The 14,170-nt window shown below is 47.3% G+C and overlaps 1 protein-coding gene across 2 annotated transcripts in view; it reads right to left on the minus strand.

Annotated features, from left to right (window-relative positions):
- GNAO1 (G protein subunit alpha o1) overlaps nt 1-14,170 on the minus strand; it is a 163,562-nt gene that overhangs the window by 21,630 nt on the left and 127,762 nt on the right. Inside the window, exons 5-7 of one of the 2 annotated variants that reach the window (XM_064519460.1) lie at nt 10,276-10,404; nt 9,447-9,576; nt 737-890 (exon numbers count right to left, since the gene is read on the minus strand). In XM_064519460.1, the coding sequence (XP_064375530.1) occupies nt 737-890; nt 9,447-9,576; nt 10,276-10,404 (413 nt within the window). The remainder of the gene's footprint in view (nt 1-736; nt 891-9,446; nt 9,577-10,275; nt 10,405-14,170) is intronic. The other variant, XM_064519459.1, reaches the window with a different exon arrangement.

Raw genomic sequence — 14,170 nt, forward strand, 5'->3', positions numbered from 1 at the left:
TTACAGCTTGAGCTGAAGGAGCCAGGTTTGATGGTGTGCGTGGCTGTGACAGCCTACGTGCTCGGTAAGACCTGCCGTTTGCTTGCCAGAGGGTTGTGCCTGCAGCCTCTCAGCACGCAGCAGGCACGTAGCATGCGGGAGGGACAGTGGTCCTTGTCACGGGCAAAACCTAGTGTCTGGCTGTGGGCAGCCTAACAAACCCAGTGCCCTCTATCCCCTCCATCTCCCAGATCCCAGTGACCCGTTGGTAATGGTTAAGCTCACTGCATCTTTCTGAAAGACCTGTAAGAGGGGCCGTATTGCTGAGTGATGTGGGTGTTATTTCCTCACAAGCAATGCTGCTTCTGCCAAACTGTGCTTGCCCTGAGGCTGCAACATAGCCTGTGATGCCAGCCCCACATCTGCAGGCGGTGGCTTCATGTTGAAGCCACCAGTGAGGCCAAGCTCAGGTACCCTGAGTAGTGGTGGTGGCTGTTTGCCTGCAAAGAACTTGCATTTAAGTCATCTACGTACTTTGTGCGCCACTAAACAGCCATCGGAAGGTGGTAGGGCTGATCCTATAGTATTTCTTGAAATTAAACTTGCAGTGAAGCCAGTGGGAGTGCTAACTATGCCTCTGGAAGTCTTTAGCCTCTTTGCCTGCGATACCTGACTGTCACAGCCTGGACAGGAGATGCTCTGTGCAGCCAGCTGATCCCCTTGCTACGCATTCCTGTACACACGGCTTCCTCATTACCTGTATACTCGGGAAAGCAGATAGTCAGTGGCGATTTCTTAATTTTCTCCTCAAATATGTCCTTCTTGTTTAGAAAGAGGATGATAGATGTATCTGTGAACCATTTGTTGTTGCAGATGCTGTCAAACAGCTTCAGTGATTCGTGCATGCGGTTCTGCAATAGAAAGGAAACAACATGTCAGGCCAGAGACAGCGACTCTGTGATGTTCAACATGTAGGGAAATCTAAAACAACTAAATTAAGAAGGAAAACAATAAAAAAGAAAAGCTACAATATACATAATAAATTTATGTATAAATACAGCTGAACGTATATGTACACAGATGCAATCCCTATGGCATTTGACATACAGTTAGTAACTTAAGGGCATTTAACTATAGAGAGCTGTTTTGATTTTGCACAACGTATAATTTACAGGATCCCAGCTCACATAGATCATCATGCACCATGCATGGATGGGAAGTTATTTTGCCCTTTGGTCAGAACTAGTGTTGGTGTTGCTCATGCAGATTTTCTAAAAAGTTCTCATAATTTTATTTTATTTTTTTTTAACTTTCTCGAGTGCATGTGGCACACAATTGATTCGATACATTAACCAAGGACTGGTAGATCCTTGAATTAATCCAGAGTTGGAAGCAGACATCAAGGTGACATAATTTTGGAAATGACCTTGCCGTGACCTTTGTGTGGTTTTGTTATTTTGTTTAGTGTTGTTGTCTGCTGTTGGGCTTTTAATTTTTTAAATTTTTTTAGTGTGGTTGTCTTTGAAGATGGCTCAACAAAAAATGTCTGGCAGAGAGGGGAAAAAAGTGAAAAAGGAGGAGGAAAATCTGTTTTTTTTTTAAAAAAAAGAAGAAGGAGAAGAAGAAGAAAAAAGTAACAAAGGGCATCTAAGAACAACCAGACTACGAGTCAGCCCGCTACCATCGATGTTAGCTCATGCCTTGCAGAAGAACATTAGCTACTTGCCAGTAGAAGAGCCATAAGTCCAAACACACATACACAGCAAGAAGTCAGCTTTTTGGTTATAGGTCATGCAAAAAAATGACACAGGAAAGGAGAGAGGTAAAAGGAATGAAAACAGGACCAGTTAGAAAGTTGCAAAGTCCGCCACATGGTTTCATGGTGGTGGAAAGAGCTCACGGCAAAGTCAACCAATCGTCATGTTCCCTGCTGCTTTCAACTCTTAACTCGGTTTTTGTTTTGTTTTTTTCTCGGTTCAAGAGAAGCTTCATACCTGCCAAATTTGGTGGGTCTCTCAAATGCTCATTTTTTGGCCTTTGTTTGGCTAGATAAGGTCAGACGGCCGAGGAAAAGTTGTGAAGGTGCTGAAGCTTGGTGGTGATTGGCGCGAGAGGCCGAAGCCGGAGTGCGCGCGCCGGTCGCGTGGCCATCTCCCGACCAGGAACGGGATAGCAGAGAGCAGGCGTAGCGAGGACGAAGTACACCCAAGAGTCATGGGGGTATCAAAGGCAAATCGGGTTAAAGACCAGACTGCTTCCTTGGCTTTTCCCAGTGGCATCTCCTTGGGACAGCACTCCCCAAACCCGCTAATGCACGTACAAGACTAGCAGATGTTACAATGAGCGCAGGAGATACGCTAGAGAGAGCAGGGCTGCCGAGTCCCGCTGCCGAAGTCCTCGGTGCGGCGGGTGCGGCGCGGCCCACCTGCGTTTGGAAACTCAGAGCGGCGGGGGGCTCCTCTAGCTGCCGCGGCGGCTCGCGCCCCTCTCCCGCTCCGTTTCCTGCACGTGCACTGGCAGCATCATTGAGCCCAGTGTTTTATTGATTAACACTTCCCTTTTCATTGATATACATTAGCAGCTGCTGAACGTTTTATTTAGATAAAAGCGGCTCTGTGGATGAAGGACACATCCACTCAGACCTAGAGTGGAAGAGGACGCATGCTATCCGCCGCACCATGTAGCACACGCTTTGCTTACGTGAAACGAATGAGCTTCTCTCCGCCACGTATTGTAACGATACACAGGGAAGACGTGATTATGTACAAATATAAAAATGCACTTATTTATTGGGTCTCGTTAGTTGTCCCGGGCTCTGAAGACACTAGAAAGAAGGTGTCTTAATGTCCCAGCTTTAGCCTGCAAGGAAAACTCAATACGCTTTTGAATACCTGTAAATATTACATTGGGTAGTGACAGGGTAGGGCTATTGCTCGCGGGCCATAGCACAGAACAAGCCACCAGCTTATATGGACGCCTCTTGTTTGTGTGATATTTTTCTGCTAACTCATTTTATGCTGGATGATGTAGAAACCACAGAGTAACGCTCCTCTTTGCTACCTGTGGCATCAAAATTGTCGCCATGTGGACACCTGAAAAGATTTTATGCGGGTGATCGTTGGCTACCCAAAGCCCTTTGGGAGGAGAAGAGAAGGAAGTGGAGGATGGTCAGGGGAACAGAAAGCAAATATAATTAACTGGTTTTCAGCAGGGTCCCTCACAGAACATTTGGCACATCTTTATCATCCTTACTGATGACTTAAAACCAAAGCACGGAGAAAGGCACGAACGGTGCTCGTGGCTTAAGCCGATACCTTGTGTGTCGCGGGCTGTTACAGTACTTACCGCGCTCCACCTCGCCAGCATCGTAACACAGCTAAACAGTCCGAGCGGGGCGAGCAGCAGCGTGCACCACCACCGCGTTACGCAGGAAGCACGACGGGTGCCCTCGGCATTGGCTTGGCCATAGGAGCTGAGGCTTTCTCCTGAGATGGGCTTCACAGCTAGGTGAAGTCTACGTCTCTGCAGTAGCAAGACTATTTAAGCAGCCTACAGAAATCCTTCTGCTTCCCTTATAGTCTGATTAATTTGCATTGATACCTGCTAGGAAATGACAGTGTATTCCCAAGAAACAGTGGCTCTTAGCGTTCAGTCTTAATCGGAATATACACATGGCAGAAACCAATACTGTAGAAAATGACATTTTCTATAAAAATCCTCTATTCCTTTCAAATCCCAGCAGCAAGTTTTGAAGTTTTGTAAGGTTCCCTGACCTGGCTTTCTGGTCTGTATACAATGATTCTTTTTTTCCCCAGCTCTGCTGGTTAGCTGAGTAAAATCCACCACTGCTCTGCTAATTTTTCCTTATTGTTGCCTGGGAAAGATTCTGGTCTTAAAACCTACCTCTTCCTTCTCCGTCATTAAGGAGAAGCAGATACTATTCAAGAGCAAGGACTCCTCTTCCCTAACAGTGGTGCAAAATTAAATCCAGGTTAGTGAGAAACCTACAGTGGGAAAATGCAGTGAAACCGCACGGAGCAGAGCAGCTCCGCCAGTCACACGAGCGGTGCTGGCACCAGCTAACAGCAGCAATGCCTCCCTGTCTCCCGTCTTCCTTTCCCTTCCTAAGAGTTATTCATTCAACAGACTTTGGTAGGAGACCTCCAACAGCTCAGACCGGTCCTGACCGAGACGGGAGGGCGTTTGCCTGCTCTGGAGGGGCAGGCGGTGTCCAGGGTAGGTGCTCCCTCATTTTAAAGGACAGGCTGCTGCTAAGGGAGGGGTGAGGAGAGGTTAAAGCCCCCAGTAATCCCCCTCCTACCAGTAAATCCACAGTGAAATGAAGCTTTATTTACAGGTAGGGGTGGGCCCTTTGGTCCTCCAAAGCTTCCCCAGGCTTCACTAGGGCCCCCTCTCCGGAGCACCCTTGCCCCTGTGACTGAGCAGACGTGTCTGCTCTGCTAGGAAGCATTAAAGATGTTTTCCCTGCAGTGTTTTCTGCCCGTTTCCCTGATCACACTTTCCCATGGAAGCATTTCCCTCTTGTCATGTTGCAGAAGGTCGGAGAGAAACCCTCCAGTTCTTCCTATCCTCCCTTTTCCTGCTCGTGGCCCCACAGCGCTGTCTTTTGTCACCTCGTGTCCTGCAGGCCCGGAGGGGTGGGACCTTTCAGAGCCTCTTGGTGCTGCTCAGGACATCCCAGAGTTGTAGGAGGGAGACGGTGCCGTGCTGTTGGCTGGGCACACTGCTCCCACATCTACTTCTTGAACAGGTATCTTGGAGTTACTAACCATGTAACGATGGATCAGGTGATAGGCTTTAAATGCAACTCTGTTTTATACCTTTCCCATATAAATTATTTCATCTGCTTTTGGATCCATTGTACTGCTTTTGTCCAACTTGATTTTGGGTGTATCAGTAATTCAGTAAAAGAAGGGCTCTTGAAACACTGGCTTCTTAATACCACCTCCTATTTCAAAATCGGTGTTTTGAATCCATGCACCTGCAAATGCTTTTGACTCCAACAAGGAAAGGAGCCACACCAGCCACGTTTCAGAGGGATAACCACTTGCCCATAAAAATTAGAAATCCAGTTATCTCTTCCTACACAGCATGAGAAGCACAGAATTGCTTATAGCTGAATTTAGATGTCATTGCAAAAATATGCTTGTGTCACTTTGATGTGAGGGGCAACAGCTTTCTCCTGAGCACAAGGGAGAACGGCTGCTGCAGCCAGGATTCTGCCCAGGCAGTAATACTCTCACAAAAACCATCTTGTTTTTTCACCAGAGCACATGATGAGACCTGGTTATTTCTGCAACATACAATTGATGCAATCTTTTTTGTTTTCCTTGGTAATTAAGTGCTAGCTGTCATGCACACTATAAGGACATGGACCATTATTGTAACCACAGAAACTCCTCATTCTCCCTCTGGTTATATTTCCTAAGATGCCAAAGCTACTTCACTGGCTTTGTCACTCCTACAGAAATTTCTGAGTGCTGCAATTCAATTTTCATTGCCCAGTGATATCGGAAAGAGCACGCTAACCAGGTCATGCAATGAAATATGAACTAACAGTCCAACACTAATGCATATCAAGAGTCAACAGCACAATGCCTTCAGCCTGCTACGTGTTCAGGAATAAGGGCATGAACAATACCTCCATATCTTGGCTAGCTGCGGATGACCTAAATATCTTAGTTTCAGAGGCAGCAAAATGCATCATGAACATCTCCCTCTCTTGGCCTGGCTCCTTTGCGCTTGTGAGGAAGAACGAGGACAGTCTGAGTTCCCATGATAGGTCCCATGCCACTGGTGTCTTCAAAACGTTTAGAAGGAACAATGCAAATCTGCCTTTGGTCATCCTCTTCTCCAGCTTTACTAAGTACTGACTGATGCCCTTCTCTCCTCCCTGATTACAGATCTGAAAACATCTTGGCTTTTCCCCCTATAACCTCATCTTACGAAACACAAAAATAAGTCACAAAACAGCCGCAGTAAGACAGAATAGCCTCATTATGCAAAAAAAATCTATTGAGTTGCTTGGTCAGTTACAGCAGGACATTTTCACCATGTGCAAGCACTCCGCACTGCTGCATGGCAGGGTGCCCTGCGAGTCCTTGTGGTGGACTAGGCAAGGCAGATCATCAGGCATCATCCTACCATCTACAAGACCCCTCACACCTTGGAGACAGCATCTTGTGTGTTGCATGGGGTGGGCAGAGTGTGTGATTTGCCTTGGGAGCTCTGGCTGTGTACTGTATCTGGCAGCAAGGGGAATGCTGAAGGCATTGCCTGAGTTTCTCTCTACGTTTCTTGCTCTTCCCCTGAGAGCTGGGCATGGACACTACCCTCAGCCAGGCCTTGAGGCACAAGGAGAGAGGTGTCAGATCTGCTGACAGCATTGCAAGAGGGTGTTTGGGGCAATGCGGGACGCTGGATCCAAAAGGACTGGGTGTTACTATGAAAAGCGTGATCTTTACGGGTATATGGGCCTAGAAATCACATATGCGGAAAGTTTCTCTTCGGTTTATTTACATCTTTCTGACTTGGACATAGAGAAGTACTTGCCTTCCTCTGCTCCTGTGGTGGTGTTACTTGTGACAAGATACTGGAGAGAACAGACATCCCTTATGAAAGAGCACCTGGTCTTACCGAGCACGGGCTTCGCACACAGCAGCCCTTTTGTGGACCCTGCAGGAGGATGGGTGCCGAGTGTTTTAAAACAGTGCAGTACACTAAGAAAAAACTTGGTGAGCTTGCAGCTCTGCTTTATTCTAAGGAAAGGGGCAGATCAGTGTTTGTTCACCCGGCCCTGTTTAACCAGCTCTTTGCTCATTCCCGTTTGAGAAATTCACAGTAAAGCTGGTTGGTGAGCTTATCTCAGTGTGACAAGCTGCCCCTGCTGCTGTGCTGCTCCTAACGCCCTGGCGTTAACCTGAGCTTAGCAAGGAGAGCCCCTGCTCTGTGCTAAAGGCTGATTGTATTTGAACTGCAGTTGCATCCTCCTCGAGTGCCGTTTGACTTAGAGAAGCGTCAAATGCCATTGTGAAATCCTGTGATTATTGTCAACAGGGCGCTGAAGTCACGAGGAAAAGCTGTTCTCTCTAAACACTAGCTTTGCAAGCGTTTCTTGGGAATCCGGCACGTAGTGAGACTCTTTCCATCTCGTGGATCCGTGCCAGCGATAAAGGCTCTACAAGTCTTTTCATACCCACAGAGACATCTGCGCAGCCCCCAAACCTTCAGTGGCTTAATAAAGCTGGAAGCGCCTGGCACGTAGTAAGCATTTCTATAGAAAATGAAGATAGAGGAACAGAATCTAGCTTACTCTCTTAGCTGCCTCGTCTTTGTGCTTTACAAGTGAGAAGCAATAAAAGCTGATTTACGTCATTAGAGCCAGCAGATGTGACTGATACACACAGACGGCAAATCAGCTGACTAAAGAGATGCTGCTTTTACTGCTGGTTTTTTGGAGAGGAACCATATTATTGGGGAGGACGCTGAATGATAGGGGCTTCAGTTGGCAGAGGACTGAGTCTGTGGGCGCTGTGTTTTCCACCTGCCATTTGTGCTGCGGATATAATAGGGCAGACAAGCTCCGACACTGTCATTTTTCTTATTTGCATTGGCCGCGCTCAGAGCTGTTTATTTGGGTTAGGCGGGGGCGTCCTGCAGGCCTGGCGGTGTTTGCGCCGAATCCTCTCCTCTCCCCGAGCGATGATGGAATGTGTAAATGAACAGCATCTGCCTCTGCCCTCCTGTTGCTCAGCATCCCCAGAAACGCATTGTGAACAGGGACTGAAATAGCAATCAAATGTCAGCGCTGCGCCAGATAAGTACACGCCAGCCTGCTTTCCTGATGCAAAAGCAAAGACGGAGTTGCACAAAGCCGGCTTTCTGTGGTAGAGCACTGCAGAGGGCAGTCTCCCTGCTAGTGATCTTCTTCTATCAGGGTGGTACTGGCTGTCAGGGTGGTGCTGGGTGAGGGACTTCATGGTTTCATGATTCGGGTGAGTGTCACAGCTCAGGTTATATGTAAAGAGTGCCTTGTTCTCTGCTCAGACTGCTGGACTGTGTTTCACCCCCTGGGTCTGTGCACTCCCTGCATAATTCTGCTCTCTGCCCTGGGTATTTTCCCCCTATCCAGATGCAGAAGTGTGCAGCATTGAGTTAATGGCTGGGTTCTTCAAATCACATCAGGTGATTTTGGTTCCTCCCCAGTGAATCCTACAGGACTGAACATCCTTGAACAGATGAGGGGCAGGGTCACAGGGAGCTGAAAGCTGAGGATTATAGATAAATAAATAAAGATGAGAGGGCGTAGGGTGTCTCAGTCAGTCTCTTTAGCTATTTGGAGGGATATTAATAACATCCTGAATTTTGGCATCAGAATTACCTAAACAAACAGGTGACTTCATCAAACAGTTAGCCAGAGCTCAGAAACCTGGGTTGGGAGAGGCAAGAAACCACAGCCCCACCGGCCTCTTTGGGAGGAGACAACTGACAACTAATAGCAAACATTCCTTCGATTCCTTCCTCATCAACAGCTTTCTGCAAATCTAATGTCTTTACAAGCAGGCAAATAAAGGCAAGGGCCTCACACAGAAACAGCGGACAGGAGCAAGTCCTTCATGCTATCACATACCAGGCACAGGAGAAATAATTACCGAAGTCTGAGAATGGCTTTTGATTCCTTTCTGCTAGACAAATGCGACCGGGTGCTTGCCTCAGCTGTTGTTAGCCCATCTCCCCCAAAGTCCATGTTCCCATCACACTGAATGACACACGGGATGGGGAAATCATAGCAGTGAGTCTTCTTGCATCTTTTCTGTGTATTTAATTCATTTGCATTAATTGCACTCCCTCTAATATCAGGGAGTGCACAGGTCCTCACTAACTTTATTTCCAGATGGTATTTGGAGCCTAATGTCACAGTAGGAAGTTACAAATGCTCTTCTGGAGCAAATCACCTAAGGAATCAAATGGTTCCAGCACCACACATGAAAATGAATTTCTTTTGCCTGAAGAAATAGGTTATTCTCCTAGCCTGAATCTGACTCAGGAACATGTGGCCTTACCACACCTCTCTCACACCTCTCTGCACCACGGTATGACTGTTTCCTTAAATTTCTTTTAAAAGCCCACCTATCCACATCTGCTCTCTTTTTGGATATAGAATCCCTTTAACACCCTTTGACAACACGCAGGTCAGCTAGAAAGGAGAAAAAAAAAACACTGTAACTTTATCAGCGCAAGGAACCATTACCTGGGAGTGCAGGACTTGATTTTGAAGGGTATGGAGGAGGACAAATCTCCCCAGGATTTCAGAGTCAAGGTGGGATTGATTGACAAACGCGCATCGCTAAGACCACAGCGAGCCTAAGGGGATCTCCGAGCGGTTGCTGGCTATGCAGTATCCCATAAAGAAGTGTTGGGGCCTCCAAGACCCAGTTGACACTCACCGTGGTTTCGTCTTCATGGAGCACCTGGTCGTAGCCACTCAGCGCGACACAGAAAATGATCGCCGTGACGTCCTCAAAGCAGTGAATCCACTTCTTGCGTTCTGACCGCTGGCCTCCAACGTCAAAGAGCCTAGGGCACAGGAGAGGAGCCGTCAGCGCTTGCTCTTCGTTGGTCAAGAGGAAACTTTCCTTGGAAGGCTCCAAACATAGAGCAACAGGTCTTTAACTGCTGGCTCAGCCTCCTCCTCCAAGGTCTGGAGCCCGAGGAGGAACAGGAGGAGCAGCAACAACCAGAGATCTGCATATTCGTGGGAGAGCCTCGGCAGTGCCGAAGGGTGCCAAAGGATCTGGGGAGGCTGAGCCTGTGCTTTCTTCAGGTTTACATACTCTAAATACTGTGTGTGTGGCTTTCTGTCTCCATCCTCTCTTCTCTCTACTGGCTGACTTCATGAGTGTCAATATATAGAGTTAACTACATGACTGGCCTATTTTGGAGAAAAAGTTTGGCCAAATATTTTTAAGCTTATGAAGCTTCATCAGACTTGGGACCAATCTCATACTGGGTGTCCAAACAGGAAGGTGTCGTTTGGCTTAGAAGAAGGTACAGTGAAGTTTAAGGACTTCATAGACTTATCAGACGTAGTGATTTTCAGGACAGGATTGCAAGACATTTCATGTTGTTGACCCCCAGAAATGCAGCATCCTCTACAGTGGAAGCCATCAATGAGTTAAACAGCAGTTTAATGATTTCTCCTTTGTGAATTATGGGAAAACACTGTGACAATTACGTGCTCTGAAAATTTACCACACCATGCTCTTTTAGACTCACCTGAAGTGGAGGTTTTTGAATGTGAAATGGGTTTCTACAATGCCAGTTGTTTTGACCCTGGTTCGAAGGATATCCTGCTCCGTGGGCTGGTAGTCTGCAGCTCCAATTCGATCTAAGCTGTCTAGGTAGCTAAGAGGAAGAGAGAAAGAAAACAAAAAGAAGACAGATAAGAATAAGATGTACATTAATCTTTGTCAATCTCAGATGAATCCCTCAGCTTCCTATTAATCATTTTCAACCGCATTTGTCATGGCTGAATGTACTGTGGTTAAGGAAAAAAAAATCGTGTTCTGGGGAAAAAGAAACCTTAACAAACCCCACTAACCTAAGTACAAAATCTGATAGTGAACTGAAAGCAGGAAATTAAGTGTTCATGTGTTGTGAGTCCTGATGCCTATCTGTGAAAACACCTAGTTTTAATATTTCTTACTATTTTTATTCCCTGAGGGAACTAAGGTCCTCATCAGTCTGCTGCGCTAGATGCTGTACACACCCCTGCTTTTCTGGAAGGGCTTGTTCAAAACCTCGCAGCCTTTCCAGGTAGGCGGCTGGAGCAGATAGGTCTCGTTCCTGGAACAGCTGGATTGAGTCACCCCTGGGAGATGCCTCTCTCTCCAGTGACAGTGGAGGGAGTCTGGGCGACCGGCTCAGCCGAGATGCCATGCTTTCAGCTCAAATAAGGTGAGATGAATCTGCCCAAGTGAGTCATTCTTTCGGTTTGAAATTGCACATAGGTCTGTGATTGCAGGAGATACAGTTCTTGGACAAAATCCAGGGGCCAGATTAGATGTTGATCAACAGATGTAATCTGGGAGTTTAAATCAGGTGTTCTTTGAGGGAAACAAAGATTTAGCTTTCTAAAATGCTTGGATACTTTTAAAACATTTATCTTTATTTTGTTTTAGGCTTAAAATCTATGAATATAGGCAGCTCCTCCATAGGCTGGGACTCTGGGTATGAAGCTGCATGTTCTGGTGTGAAACCTTTAGGTAGAGGAACCTTACCTTGGCATATATATGACCACAATGAATTTTTTCACCCAAATGCAGAATAAGTTTTGAAAATACCTCAGCCCAACTAAATATAAGTTATAGAGAAAAGACAAATTTAATTCTGATTACAATTTAATATAAATTATAAACGTGAAGTTGCACCACACAGCAAAGTCTTTTCCACCACCAGTGAGCTGCACACAGACCTTATAGTTCCTCTTAAAGGGGGTATGGTGTGCACTGCTGGGAGACAAGGCCTAAACGCATACTTCTAGCTCCAGGAGCATCAATCTAATGCATGTGAGATGCGTTCGATGTACTGAATATATCAAAGTAGATCTGTGTGTGACCAGTGGTCTTGCCCTTTGCATCTCTGTGCTTCTTGCAGGCTGGGCTGTTGCCCAAAGAGACAGTTGGGCAGGAGACTGCGTGATGGGGACAGGAGGAGAGGTTACCCATTAAAGTGCTAGTGGGATGCCTGGCAGCTTTGCCCAGTGTAGCTTGCAGAAAATAAATGGTACAAAGAGAAGTTGTGTAGTTGTATGTAAGGAAAAGACATTGTTAACCCAAATAAGCACAAGTTTGCCAGCGAGTGGAAGAAGGTATGAGTTGGAGTCATTCACATAAAATAGCCATGATGTTTAGCTTGACTTTCTCTTTCAGTTTATTCTAAATGTAATCTTTTTTTTTTTAACTTAGAGTGTGGGTTTGGTGCTGATGAGTAAACTAGTCATACTGACTTGGTGGTGAGTGCGCTTCCCTATTTGCCTTGGCAAAGCGCATCGCACTTGGCCTGAAATTCAGCCTGCTGCTCATGCCGTGGGAGCTCAGGGGGCTTTGGCACGTCACCCACCCTGACCTGCTCGGGAGCTCCATCAGGCACGTCTGGGGCCGGGTCCCCAGCTCTGCCGGCAAAGGCACCCTGGTTTCTAGGCGGTTCTGCAACACCCTGTACTGTTGATGACCGTATTTTCCCTGCTGCATCAGAAAGCAGAAAGAAGCTTTGTGTTTGCGTCCTGGAGGGAGGGCTTCAACCCCGGGCTCGTGAGCAGACGGAGCCCAGCGCAGTGGAGCTCTGCACTCCCTGCCACCCCACGGCACTCGTTGCCACAGGCTTTTGTGCCTACTCCACTAACTTGGAAAAACCAGCAGATGAACAAACCCTACGCTAAGATGAAAAACAAACCTCAGCCTACTCAGGTCACGTATTTTGGCCACCCGTCATTTCCACTACTTGTTTTTACTGAAGAATTGCAAGAATCACGTCACTCAGAGGAAAGTATGTGAGCTGAGTAGACTTATTTTTACCGTGCCCTTCTTCAAGCATTTAAAAACATCATGGTTTTATGACAGATGCTCCCTCAATAGCTTTTTGATGGGCCATGGATATATGAATGGGCCTTCATTGGCTAATCTTTGAAATGAGATCCTTCGCCGTGATGGCTGCAGCCATGATCACTCATCTATTCACCACTGGTTGTCAACTTCTGTTATTGAAGACACAGCTGCATTTCCTCACATGTCCCCACAGACCGAAATGGCTTTGCAGTGTCTTTGTTCAGACAGCCAGGCTTTCCTGTGTCCCCAGGAACAAGATCCTTCAAGGTGACAGTAAAAAGCAGATGTGTAAGAGGTGGAGGCAGCTTCTTTTCCTCTTGCAGGTCTTGGCAGTACCCTGGAGACCTTTACCTGTTCCTCCATCTTCATTTTCTGTGTTTTCCTATGTTTCAGTTCTCTTCACTTCACATGTTCCCGCTAATTATTCTTGCCTTTGAGATGCTCTTAATGCTGGGAGTGCTGCAAATGTACTGTAAACCAGCCAAAGGACTCAGCCGTGCAGCAGCAGCACAATGAGGGAAGAGTTCGTTAGTGTAATTACGCTCTTTGAAGTGCAAGGATTTCACTGTGAATGGAAGTGTCCTTTAAACCCTGCTCCGCGATCTGGGATTGCAGGTGGTTCAGGCTCTTGCTAGCGGCGTGCACAGCTCTCGGTCGCAGTCAGCGTGTCCGGGGGCACGTGGGCAGTGTGTAGCTCCTCCACGCAGGGCTCCCTTTGGCTGCATTGCAGCAATTTTGCATCCCGTTTTATTCTATCTTTGCTGAAAGCCTCGTGTCTCCTCCAGCACTTGTCCATGGCACGATGCAGTGCAAGGTGCCTAGATCCACCCCATCGACTCCAGCCTCTCCAGCCTCCAGGTTCCTGGGAGACCATGCAGCTTGCCAGCCTCTAGAGGGGGCAGGAACAAAGCAGTGGAGGGAGAAGAGCGGAGCAGGATCCATCCCATCCAACCGCTCGTCTCTAACAGCGGCCAGCTTCCAGTCCCAGTTTGGGTGATCTCCATAGGAAACTGGGCTGCAATGGAGTGTTTTCCCTAACACCTTTCAGGGTGCGGAGCAGCTATGACCGTGGCTGTCAGGGCACCACTTCCCTGTGTTTAACAGGTGCCCTGGGCCGTGCCAGCGGAGAGAAAACCTCCACGTCCCCTTAGCCGAGCTGGGCTCTGCAAGGGTCTGGTAGCTCGGGGTCGTTCCCGTGCTAATGCACCCGGAGCGCTGGCTCCGTCTGGCCAACCTGGCGCCCAGCTCACATCCGCGCTTCCCAACCCACCCTGGGCCACTTCGATCAACTCCTCTCCTTTTCACTCATTTACAGCTTTTCTAATCCTTTCTGGTGTTCTTCATGCGTTTTTCGATATCTTAAATTATTTCAGTCACCTGGCTCTGTTTTTCGTCTGGCCTGGTGGTCTTAATGAGGGTCAGCCATCAATTTATATGAGGCTATATAATAGTTTCAGTGCTGTTTTCGGTGCTGCATTCCCAAATTGTTTATTCTTTTGGCTCCTCTTGCCTGGAATTTCTCCTGTCTCAGGCTGCAGCAGATTTTTTTCCACTGGACTTCGTCA

This window comes from Dromaius novaehollandiae, chromosome 13 (assembly GCF_036370855.1).
Source record: "Dromaius novaehollandiae isolate bDroNov1 chromosome 13, bDroNov1.hap1, whole genome shotgun sequence".
NCBI lineage: Eukaryota > Metazoa > Chordata > Aves > Casuariiformes > Dromaiidae > Dromaius > Dromaius novaehollandiae.